At 44.5% G+C, this 12,700-nt stretch overlaps 1 protein-coding gene across 1 annotated transcript in view; it reads right to left on the bottom strand.

The window, feature by feature from the left end:
- The window catches only part of RGS11 (regulator of G protein signaling 11), a 786,758-nt gene that overhangs the window by 71,363 nt on the left and 702,695 nt on the right, over positions 1-12,700 (bottom strand). Inside the window, exon 15 of the mRNA XM_075565212.1 lies at positions 8,616-8,754. Within this exon, the coding sequence (XP_075421327.1) occupies positions 8,616-8,754 (139 nt within the window). The remainder of the gene's footprint in view (positions 1-8,615; positions 8,755-12,700) is intronic.

Raw genomic sequence — 12,700 nt, 5'->3', positions numbered from 1 at the left:
ATTAAAACTTAACTTTATTATAACTGATTAAAAATAAATTGTCTGGAGAAACCATAAACATAAAACAAACAAATAGTAATTAAAAGACGGAGAGGTGTGCTAGGGTGTTTATTGGAGGTGTAATTATATATAAATACCTCACTAATATTACTTAATAAACCCTGGAAGGTGGGTGATCTCTACACTAAAGTAAGTATAGGTATATATATCTCTGGACTCCTATGACCATAGCAATGGAAAGAGGTAAGGCAGGTGAATGTGCTTATCTGCTAGATAGGAAAGTGAGGCTGAATATACTGGTGACTGAGTTGAAGCAGCCACTGCACACCTTACTTAGTATACCAATATACACTTGTAATAAGCTTTATTATGACCAGTCTATTGTAAGACCAGCCACACTCACTGCCTATATATAATAGATCTACCCTGAAGTCTGAGTGCTCTTGCTGCCCACGGACGCAGTCTACGAAGCACTCAGACAGTGTTTGGCCCACACCTCACCGATGAGCCGACGTCACGTGACGGTGACGTCAGACGTACCCTACGTACATTTCACCATAATGGCTTCATCGGGGGCAAATTCCAAGTAATTTAGCTGTGTTTTAATCGGGTCCCGTTGCAATAGCAGCAAATCTCAGGTCTCTCCTGATTGGGTGCACCCGCCAGCCTATCGCGCGGCTTAGTGCTCTGACACTCCCCCCTGTGTGTAGGGGAGGAGACTGTCTTCCTCTGTTATGCAAGCTCTTTGTCTGATTGGCTGCTCTGAAGAACCCAGCAACCAATCACGCAGCTTAGTGCGTTGATACTCCTCCCCTTGTGCAGGGGCGGGAGCTGGTAATGAATGAAGACGGCATCCTATTGACAAATATTGTTGCAGGGTATGTGTCATGCTCCTGAGCCGTACAACCTTTGCCAGATATAGGTCAGTAACTCCTGACTACTATAAATGGTTGGTTGATAAAGTACAGATGTGTTACCCATGATGTTGGTAAAAACTTGTATTTAAAGAGACTCATGTGTCTCCATACATGCATTACACGCAGTGCTGCTTCTCAAGTTACCTACTGGTTCGTGTAGTGAGATAAGTATGTTTTAAATCAGATGTTGCATAGCAAGGGTGTATGTGGGGTTAATAAAGCATAGATGAAATCCTGTGTGTTTCATTATTACCTACTAGGAGAAATGTCTCCAAGGAACCTAATCAAAGGAAGTAGGATAAATAGTTACACAGCTAATGCTTATGTGATAGGAACCCCATAGATGAGTGATGTTGCATATCAAGGCTGTGTTTTTGGGGTTAATAAAGCATGGATATAATTTGTGTATTTCATTTTACCTACAAGGAAAAGTATCTCCAAAACCCTTATAAAGGGAAGCAGGATAAATATGGGTGATATTACACAACTACTGTTCTTATCTTGTTAACCACATAAATGGGTAACTACATATAGGGTACCCATCCAGAGGGGAAAGAGCTATCCTTGCAAGTTCGAAAAATGCAGGATATTACTCATAGAAATGGGGTATATTGAAACCCCTCATTTAATCCTCCTGGAGTCAGGGTGGATAATGTAAAAATCCATCTGGATTCCTTTTGGATGAGTTTTTTATTCCAGTCTCCCCCTCTGTTGGTGGTAATAACCCTGTCAATACCCTGAAATGCCAATGATTTGACATCACCCTGGTGATGCTCTCTCACGTGCCTTGATACTGGGGTGTCTGCACTGTTTTTAATAGAGCTAATGTGCTCTAGGATACGGCGGCGTAATTCTCTGCCTGTTTTTCCTACATATTGTAGGTTACAGCAGCATGTAATCAAATACACAATTTTCATTGATTTGCAATTAAAAAAGCCCCATGTGGTGTACTCTTTACCATTACCCATATAGGTTTTGCTTGTTCTCATATATTGACATGCCTTGCATGAACAACATTTATATGTTCCCTGTGGTCTAGATGGAAGCCATGTTAGTGGGGAAACGCTCTTAGGTTTAACAAAATGGCTGTGGACCAATGTGTCCTTCAAATTTCTTGCTCGTCTGCTTACCATAGATGGTTCATTATTCAAAATCTGATTGAGATCTGGGTCTTGGAGTAGTATATGCCAATACTTAGAGTAAATACTTTTGATACTCCTCCATTATGCATTGTAGGTGCCTATGAAGCGAACAAGTTTCTTGTCCTCTGGTTTTTCTTTTACATTCAGGAGTGACTCTCTCGATGTAACGAGCGCCCTGTGGTATGCCTTTTTAATGACTTTATGGCTATACCCCCGGTGTAGGAACTTTTGGCGCATAGCCTCTGCATGTAGTTTGAAATCAGCTATCTCAGAGCAGTTCCTCCTTATACGTAGGAATTGTCCTGTCGGTATTCCCTTAAAAGGGAAACTGCTCTGAGATAGCTGTTGGTGGCAGTTTTTTTGGTATGAGAACAGGTTGTAATTACTCCCTCACTGCTGATGCTGATACATAGATCTAGGAATGCAATACTTTTCTTGCTGATCTCATGTGTGAGTCTCAGATTGTGTGTATTGGTGTTAAGGATTTCCACAAACTTATTGAGTGAAGTCTGGCTCCCTTTCACACATCGTCAATATAGCGTAACCAAAGTATGATGTTGTCTGTGTACTCCTGTAGTGTATCACTTAAGATTGTATGTTTCTCCCACCACCCCAGGTACAGGTTCGCATATGTGGGGGCACACGTTGTCCCCATGGCGGTACCCTGTACCTGGAGATAAACCTTATAATTGAACAAGAAATAATTCTGTGTTAACACAAAGTTCAAGAGGTCACAAATAAACTGGTTGTGGTTTGTGTGTAGTGTGCCCCTGGTACGTAGAAAATATGATGTAGCTTGTACACCAACCTGATGTTGTATGCTGTTGTACAATGATTCTACGTCCAGGCTGCACAAGAGGGTGTCCTTTTCGACAGTTACCCCCTCTAATCTACTTAGCACATCTTGGGTATCTCTTACATAGGATGGGAGGGTTAGGACAAAGGGTCTAAGGACCTGATCAAGGTACACACTTGGTCCTTCTGTGATATTCCCTATCCCGGATATGATAGGTCGTCCGGGGGGATGGGATCTATTTTTGTGTACCTTGGGGATTGTATAAAAGGTCGCTATTTGAGGTGTCCTGTTGAACATGAATTGATGTTCGTTTTTGGATATTAATTGATTTTCTAGACCCCTATCCAGAATTGATTTTAATTCAGTCTGAAACTGGACAGTAGGGTCCTTATCAAGAACACGATAACAGGAGACATCACTTAATAACCTCATATTTTCGTTGATATAATTGTCGGTTTCCATCAGGACGATGTTGCCCCCTTTGTCAGAAGGTTTTATCGTTATGCTGTGGTTTTCCGACAATTCTTTCAAAGCTGTCCTTTCCTGCTGACTCATATTACCATTGTTTCTGGTGTTATGTATTTTACTCAGATCTTGTATGACCAGTTTAACGAAAGTATCGACATTACTATTCCCATACATTCCTGGTGTAAATGTACTGGATGGTCTTAATTGTGTGTATGGTCCCATCCCTGGTGTAATGTAAATACTAGTAGTAGTAATGTAATATGGAAGAGGATGCTCTTCCATAGGTTTAGGAGTGTGTCATAGCAGGCTGCATCCAGATCACTTGGATCTTCCATTCCCGCTTGTATGGCTTGATTAAGCTTAAACCTTTTAAAATGTTTGTGTAATAGAAGTTTTCTTGCAAATAAATGAGTGTCCTTAGCGGTTTCAAATAGATCCATATTGGCAATGGGGGAGTAGGAGAGGCCTTTTCTTAGGACGAAGGGGGGAAGAAGAAGAGGGCAAAAGAACAGAAGGCAATGGGGTTTCAACAGAGGGGGTTATCATTAAATCAGTTGATGAATGATAACTTTATCATTAACCTCAGCCCATTTGCCCTTACTTATTCCCACATTAAAGTCCTAAGAAAGGGCCTCTCCTACTCCCCCACTGCCAATATGGATCTATTTGAAACCGCTAAGGACACTCATTTATTTGCAAGAAAACTTCTATTACACAAACATTTTAAAATGTTTAAGCTTAATCAAGCCATACAAGCGGGAATGGAAGATCCAAGTGATCTGGATGCAGCCTGCTATGACACACTCCTAAACCTATGGGAAGAGGGTGACATTACACCAGGGATGGGACCATACACACAATTAAGACCATCCAGTACATTTACACCAGGAATGTATGGGAATAGTAATGTCGATACTTTCGTTAAACTGGTCATACAAGATCTGAGTAAAATACATAACACCAGAAACAATGGGAATATGAGTCAGCAGGAAAGGACAGCTTTGAAAGAATTGTCAGAAAACCACAGCATAACGATAAAACCCTCTGACAAAGAGGGCAACATCGTCCTGATGGAATCCGACAATTATATCAAAGAAAATATGAGGTTATTAAGTGATGTCTCCTGATATCGTGTTCTGGATAAGGACCCTACTTTCCAGTTTCAGACTGAATTAAAATCAATTCTGGATAGGGGTCTAGAAAATCAATTAATATCCAAAAATGAACATCAATTCATGTTCAACAGGACACCTCAAATAGCGACCTTTTATACATTCCCCAAGGTACACAAAAATAGATCCCATCCCCCCGGACGACCTATCGTATCCGGGATAGGGAATATCACAGAAGGACCAAGTGTGTACCTTGATAAGGTCCTTAGACCCTTTGTCCTAACCCTCCCATCCTATGTAAGAGATACCCAAGATGTGCTAAGTAGATTAGAGGGGGTAACTGTCGAAAAGGACACCCTCTTGTGCAGCCTGGACGTAGAATCATTGTACACCAGCATACAACATCAGGTTGGTGTACAAGCTACATCATATTTTCTACGTACCAGGGGCACACTACACACAAACCACAACCAGTTTATTTGTGACCTCTTGAACTTTGTGTTAACACACAATTATTTCTTGTTCAATGATAAGGTTTATCTCCAGGTACAGGGTACCACCATGGGGACAACGTGTGCCCCCACATATGCGAACCTGTACCTGGGGTGGTGGGAGAAACATACAATCTTAAGTGATACACTACAGGAGTACACAGACAACAACATACTTTGGTTACGCTATATTGACGATGTGTGTATACTATGGAAAGGGAGCCAGACTTCACTCAATAAGTTTGTGGAAATCCTTAACACCAATATACACAATCTGAGACTCACACATGAGATCAGCAAGAAAAGTATTGTATCCTAGATCTATGTATCAGCATCAGCAGTGAGGGAGTAATTACAACCTGTACTCACACCAAAAAACTGCCAACAACAGCTATCTCAGAGCAGATAGCCATCATCCTGTTTCCCTTATTAAGGGAATACCGACAGGACAATTTCTACGTATAAGGAGGAACTGCTCTGAGATAGCTGATTTCAAACTACATGCAGAGGCTATGCGCCAAAAGTTCCTACACCGGGGGTATAGCCAAAAAGTCATTAAAAAGGCATACCACAGGGCACTCGTTACATCGAGAGAGTCACTCCTGCATGTAAAAGAAAAACCAGAGGACAAGAAACATGTTCGCTTCATAGGCACCTACTGCTGCGGCCGAGTTTATTCGAGCATTTGCCCATTCTCGGCCGCAGCAGTAACCTGGCGTGCGCCGGAGGGTTCCGAGCGCGCGCCGAAGCAGCGGAGGAGCGCCCTCCGATAGGGGCTTTCTTCCTCCCGCTGCCGGGTCCGCCGGGTCCCCCGGAACCCCCTGCCACCGTCCCCCACATCGCAGGACACCAGGGCTCCCTCGGGGAGCCCTGGACGCACGTGCAGGGGGCGCAGGCTCCCGATGACGCGTGACCGTGCATCGGTGACGCGCGGCACGCCGAGGGGATGCCACTAGCAAGCCGGGAACTCTCCCGGCTTGCGGAACTGGCCGCACTTCAATAAAACGTGTCGCCAGTGTACAATGCACAATGGAGGAGTATCAAAAGTATTTACTCTAAGTATTGGCATATACTACTGCAAGACCCAGATCTCAATGAGGTTTTGAATAATGAACCAACTATTGTAAGCAGACAAGCAAGAAATTTGAAGGAAATATTGGTCCACAGCCATTTTGTCAAACCTAAGAGCGTTTCCCCACTAACATGGCTTCCATCTAGACCACAGGGAACATATAAATGTTGTTCATGCAAGGCATGTCAATATATAAGAAAAAGCAAAACCTATATGGGTAATGGTAAAGAGTACACCACATGGGGCTTTTTTAATTGCAAATCAATGAAAATTGTGTATTTGATTACATGCTGCTGTAACCTACAATATGTAGGAAAAACAGGCAGAGAATTACGCCGCCGTATCCTAGAGCACATTAGCTCTATTAAAAACAGTGCAGACACCCCAGTATCAAGGCACGTGAGAGAGCATCACCAGGGTGATGTCAAATCATTGGCATTCCAGGGTATTGACAGGGTTATTACCACCAACAGAGGGGGAGACTGGAATAAAAAACTCATCCAAAAGGAATCCAGATGGATTTTTACATTATCCACCCTGACTCCAGGAGGATTAAATGAGGGGTTTCAATATACCCCATTTCTATGAGTAATATCCTGCATTTTTCGAACTTGCAAGGATAGCTCTTTCCCCTCTGGATGGGTACCCTATATGTAGTTACCCATTTATGTGGTTAACAAGATAAGAACAGTAGTTGTGTAATATCACCCATATTTATCCTGCTTCCCTTTGTAAGGGTTTTGGAGATAATTTTCCTTGTAGGTAAAATGAAATACACAAATTATATCCATGCTTTATTAACCCCAAAAACACAGCCTTGATATGCAACATCACTCATCTATGAGGTTCCTATCACATAAGCATTAGCTGTGTAACTATTTATCCTACTTCCTTTGATTAGGTTCCTTTGAGACATTTCTCCTAGTAGGTAATAATGAAACACACAGGATTTCATCTATGCTTTATTAACCCCACATACACCCTTGCTATGCAACATCTGATTTAAAACATACTTATCTCACTACACGAACCAGTAGGTAACTTGAGAAGCAGCACTGCGTGTAATGCATGTATGGAGACACATGAGTCTCTTTAAATACAAGTTTTTACCAACATCATGGGTAACACATCTGTACTTTATCAACCAACCATTTATAGTAGTCAGGAGTTACTGACCTATATCTGGCAAAGGTTGTACGGCTCAGGAGCATGACACATACCCTGCAACAATATTTGTCAATAGGATGCCGTCTTCATTCATTACCAGCTCCCGCCCCTGCACAAGGGGAGGAGTATCAACGCACTAAGCTGCGCGATTGGTTGCTGGGTTCTTTAGAGCAGCCAATCAGACAAAGAGCTTGCACAACAGAGGAAGACAGTCTCCTCCCCTACACACAGGGCGGAGCGTCAGAGCACTAAGCCGCACGATAGGCTGGCGGGTGCACCCAATCAGGAGAGACCTGAGATTTGCTGCTATAGCAACGGGACCCGATAAAAACACAGCTAAATTACTTGGAATTCGCCCCCGATGAAGCCAGTTACGGTGAAATGTACGTAGGGTACGTCTGACGTCACCGTCACGTGACGTCGGCTCATCGGTGAGGTGTGGGCCAAACACTGTCTGAGTGCTTCGTAGACTGCGTCCATGGGCAGCAAGAGCACTCAGACTTCAGGGTAGATCTATTATATATAGGCAGTGAGTGTGGCTGGTCTTACAATAGAATGGTCATAATAAAGCTTATTACAAGTGTATATTGGTATACTAAGTAAGGTGTGCAGTGGCTGCTTCAACTCAGTCACCAGTATATTCAGCCTCACTTTCCTATCTAGCAGATAAGCACATTCACCTGCCTTACCTCTTTCCATTGCTATGGTCATAGGGGTCCAGAGATATATATACCTATACTTACCTTAGTGTAGAGATCACCCACCTTCCAGGGTTTATTAAGTAATATTAGTGAGGTATTTATATATAATTACACCTCCAATAAACACCCTAGCACACCTCTCCATCTTTTAATTACTATTTGTTTGTTTGTTTTATGTTTGTGGTTTCTCCAGACAATTTATTTTTAATCAGTTATAATAAAGTTAAGTTTTAATCAGGGTGCATTTCTTCTAGTGCCACACTAAAGGGATTCTTTCTGTCCTTCTATTCACTGTGTATTTATTCCCTGTGAGCACCACACTTTCAGCAATTGTCTGGATCAATTCCTTCCTTTGCTTGAGCACAGTTAATTCTGCAGCTTCCAACTGCGTGCAGACTTTCTTTTCTGTTATGTCTTTTTTCAACCTCATCTACTATGAAACTATGAAACTATTATGGAGATAATATGACTGTGAAGTAACAGATTTCCCCTGAAGAAACTGAGGAAACTGTCTATTCCTTTATTTTTTTGTTGTTTATCATCTATTTTGGTCCTGCAAGTAAATTCTTTAAACTGCTTCTGTTTGTCCCATTGAAGCCTAGTGTGCAAACTCTCCTACCCTGCTACATTCAGCTGTAATGACTTTGCCTTGTTATTGGTCTGGTAGACTTTATGGGAAAACAAACAATTAGATTCTGAAAATACATCTGAATCCTTCAAAAATACATGGGACGAGAATGGATACCCACCTTTTTCATCAACATGTAGATATGCATTTGGGCATCATCTAACCCAAAACGATGAGGATTCTTTATACCTTCTAATGTCTTCTCCATAGTCTTGCTGTCAATGTTTACCCAACGGGTCGCACCGGGGGCCAAAAACTGCCTGATGAATGGAAGCATGCACACATTTTTTTATTCACATCCAGTCCAAATGTTCTCTCTTAGTTGAATTTCAAACAAACCATTGTACAGTATATTAACTTTAATGCTCTAGGTGGTAGCTCGGTATTTCTTAAATAGGTACCCCAGAAATGATGTCTGCAAATTCATAAATATAGATGACAGAAAGTATGCAAAAAATAGCAAAATCTAAATAGCATATTATCACACAATTACACATTCAGTATAATGGACCATTCTCTTTGTTTCAATAACTGGAGATTATTTTCCAGCTTTCATAAATTCTTACATAATATTGTCAAATGTAACATAAATAATATTCCTATCATTATTCCTGTGTTAAACCAATAGGTAAACCATAAGTTGTTTTATTATTAAAAATCAGATATATAAAATTATTTATAAATATGTTTATCATTTATTTATCATGGTCATCAAAGCCTACCAGAAATTGCTTAAAGGGTGATATATGATAGTCTATCCATTCGAGGTTCACAAAGACACACTAACATTGGTTATCACTACAAATCTAAATATAATACAGGTATAAACATATTCAATTAACATGTGAAAATGAAAAAATGTGAACAATCCCTGAAGACTAAAACACCAGTTTGACAAGTACAAAATATATATATATATATATATATATATATATATATATATATAAAGGCTGCCTAGTAATACTGTCAGTACTAACAGAAAAGGTGAAAACAAAGAAAAACCTGGCACCAAAAGTTCATTGGATACTCCTGTACTCCTCAGGGGATCAGCACACTTGCTTGACAGGCCATGTAGGGGAAAAAACACAAACAGACACAGATCATAGTGCAACACTGTAGGGTTAAAAGAGGTCTACACTAATACACACACTGCATTTATAACATAGAGACTCCTAGTGACTATAAAATCTATTTATTAAATAAAAAGAACTATGCCATAAAATGGTATGGACAAATGAGAACACCGCTGGTCATCCAGATGGGAAAAATCAGAGCCCTACTTACAAGCAGCAAGGCAAATACAGGCAATGCCTGTACAGGCCAACAATTATGTTATGGCCAACAGCCATCACAATCCGCAATGGATTAGGAATATTCCGAAAGGAGAATTCATCCGATTTAGGCGCAACTGCTCCAGGTTGGAATATTTTGTAGAGCAGGCGGATGAACTCAAAAATAAGTTTCTAGATCGGAATTATCCCATAGACGAACTAGAGAATACTATCTCTTTAGTTGAAGATATGGACAGGAACAAACTCCTGGAATATAAGGACAAAGGGGACAGCCAAGGGAAAAATAATATTTCCTTTATAATACAACTAGCTGAGACACCCGGCGTTGCCCGGGATGTAAATGCGTAATAGGTAGTATTATTTAGCGGGGGGGGAGAAAGGGGAGCAGGGGGGGGAGGGAAAGGGGAGGATGGGGGAGGGAAAGGGGAGGAGGGGGAGGGAAAGGGGAGGAGAGGGGAGGGGGGGGAGGAAAAGGGGAGGAGGGGGGAGGGAAAGGGGAGGGAGGGGAGGGAAAGGGGAGGGGGGGAGGGGGGAGGGATAGGGGGGTGGGTGGAGAAAGAGGGGAGCGGGGGGGGGAGAAAGGGGAGTGGGGGGGGAGAAAGGGGAGCAGGGGGGGAGAAAGGGGAGCGGGGGGGGAGAAAGGGGTGCGGGGGGGAGAAAGGGGAGCGGGGGGGAGAAAGGGGAGCGGGGGGGGAGAAAGGGGAGCGGGGGGGAGAAAGGGGAGTGGGGGGGAGAAATGGGAGCGGGGGGGAGAAAGGGAAGCGGGGGGGGGGAGAAAGTGGAGCGGGGGGAGAAACGGAGCGGGGGGAGGAAGGGGAGCGGGTGGGGGGAGAAAGGGGAGTGGGGGTGGGACAAAGGGGAGCGGGGGGGAGAAAGGGGAGCAGGGGGGGAGAAAGGGGAGCGGGGGGGTAGAAAGGGGAGCGGGGGGGACAAAGGGGAGCGGGGGGGGACAAAGGGGAGCAGGGGGGGAGAAAGGGGAGCGGGGGGAGAAAGGGGAGCGGGGGGGAGAAAGGGGAGCGGGGTGGGAGAAAGGGGAGTGGGGGGGGAGAAAGGGGAGCGGGGGGAGAAAGGGGAGCGGGGGGAGAAAGGGGAGCAGGGGGGGGAGAAAGGGGAGCAGGGGGGGAGAAAGGGGAGCAGAGGGGGAAAGGGGAGCGGGGGGGAAAGGGGAGTGGGGGGAAAGGGGAGCAGGGGGGGAAAGGGGAGCAGGGGGGGGAAAGGGGAGCGGGGGGGAAGGGGAGTGGAGGGGGGGAAAGGGGAGTGGGGGGAAAATGGTAGTGGGGGGGTAAAGGGGAGTGGGGTGGGAAAGGGGAGTGGGGGGAAAGGGGAGTGGGGGGGGAAGGGGAGTGGGGGGGGGGAAAGGGAGTGGGGGGGTGGAGAGCAGTGGGCATATGTATTGTTATAATTTATGTATGTGCATGTCCCCCCCGCCTCTGTGCGCCCTGCTGGTTCGGCTGGTGCCCCCCCCTGTGACTCGCCCCCCCCCCTCCCTGTGACTCCCCCCCCGTTCCCTGTGACTTTCGGCTCGCCCCCCATTCCCTGTGACTCGCGGCTCGCCCCCCTGTTCCCTGTGACTCGCCTCCCCCCGTTCCCTGTGACTCGCCCCCCCCGTTCCCTGTGACTCACAGCTCGCCCCCCCCCCCCGTGGCGCCCGCTTGGTCCCCCAATGTGCAGTTCGGCTGAGTGAGGCTCGTGCAGGCGGCGGCAGGAAGCGCCCTGTGTGGGCCTGTGTGGGGCCTGTTTGGGCCTGAGGCGCGAGGCTCCGTGCCTGAAATAGGAGAGTTACTGGCAGTGGTGTGACTTACCTGAGGGGGAGGTAGCGCCGGGGAGGTAAGGGAGCAGCTGGGGTAGGAGGGCCACGCTTCCCGTCCGGAGCCGGTGCAGGGCGGCGCACGTGATGGGGTGGGGCGGAGAGTGTGTGTGTGTGTGCGGCCCGTCACTCCGCCTCAGGACAATGAGAGGTGTGCGGGGGCGGGCATGGCCTGAGCCAGAGTGACAGGCCAAAGGTGCTATGCGATTGGCCCTTGGGACGCAGACATACAGTGCTTTAAAAAATATATAGTAGATATAACGCTATGGCCCCCAAAATAAGGAATATTTTTCCCAAACATTGGCCTATATTTTTGCAGGATGCAACTTTGTCACAGATACTAACACCACAGCCATCTATTGTTTTTAAGAAAGCTGGTAACTTTAGGAACAAACTGGCACCTAGTTACCCTTTAAACCAAGGTGAAATAAAAATGAACATCAATCAGGTTAAAAATGGGTTTAAACCATGCAGTAAATGTATAGCCTGTAAGTACAGCTGTTGTAGCACAGAATTCAAATCTAATGTCACCGCCAAGAACTACAAAATCATGTCACATATTTCATGTAAGTCGGAGTTTGTCATTTATATGTTGCAGTGTCCTTGTGGCCTGCAATATGTGGGTCGCACTGGTCCTACGTTTCAAAGACGTATATATGAACATATCTACAACATCAAAAAGAGTTTAACATCACACAGTGTGTCCCACCACTTTTTGGTACATCATGGCAAAAATCCAAAGGGCCTAATCTGTCAACCTATTGAATTGTGTACACCCAATTGGAGAGGTGGCAATAACATTCAACACATCAATAGGAGGGAGGCCTTTTGGATCTATGAAGTTAAGACTTTATCCCCATATGGGCTCAATATTGATTTTGAACTGGGCTCCTTTTTAGGTAGATGAGATGGCTCAAACAAACATTAAGTTAAGTGCAACCATTACTTAATGGATGACACCTTATCCATTTGACTCTGTACCAGCAGTAGCATATTAAGTAGCTTAAGCAGGTTTGTTTATCCTTTGGCCACAATTTGGCATTTTGGTATATATCAATGCCTATTATGATATTATATCTGGCCTCAATTTTGGGATATACGGTTACC

The sequence above is a fragment of the Ascaphus truei genome, chromosome 11 (genome assembly GCF_040206685.1).
Source record: "Ascaphus truei isolate aAscTru1 chromosome 11, aAscTru1.hap1, whole genome shotgun sequence".
Taxonomy (NCBI): Eukaryota; Metazoa; Chordata; class Amphibia; order Anura; family Ascaphidae; genus Ascaphus; species Ascaphus truei.
This window is presented reverse-complemented; position numbering and strand designations above follow the sequence as displayed.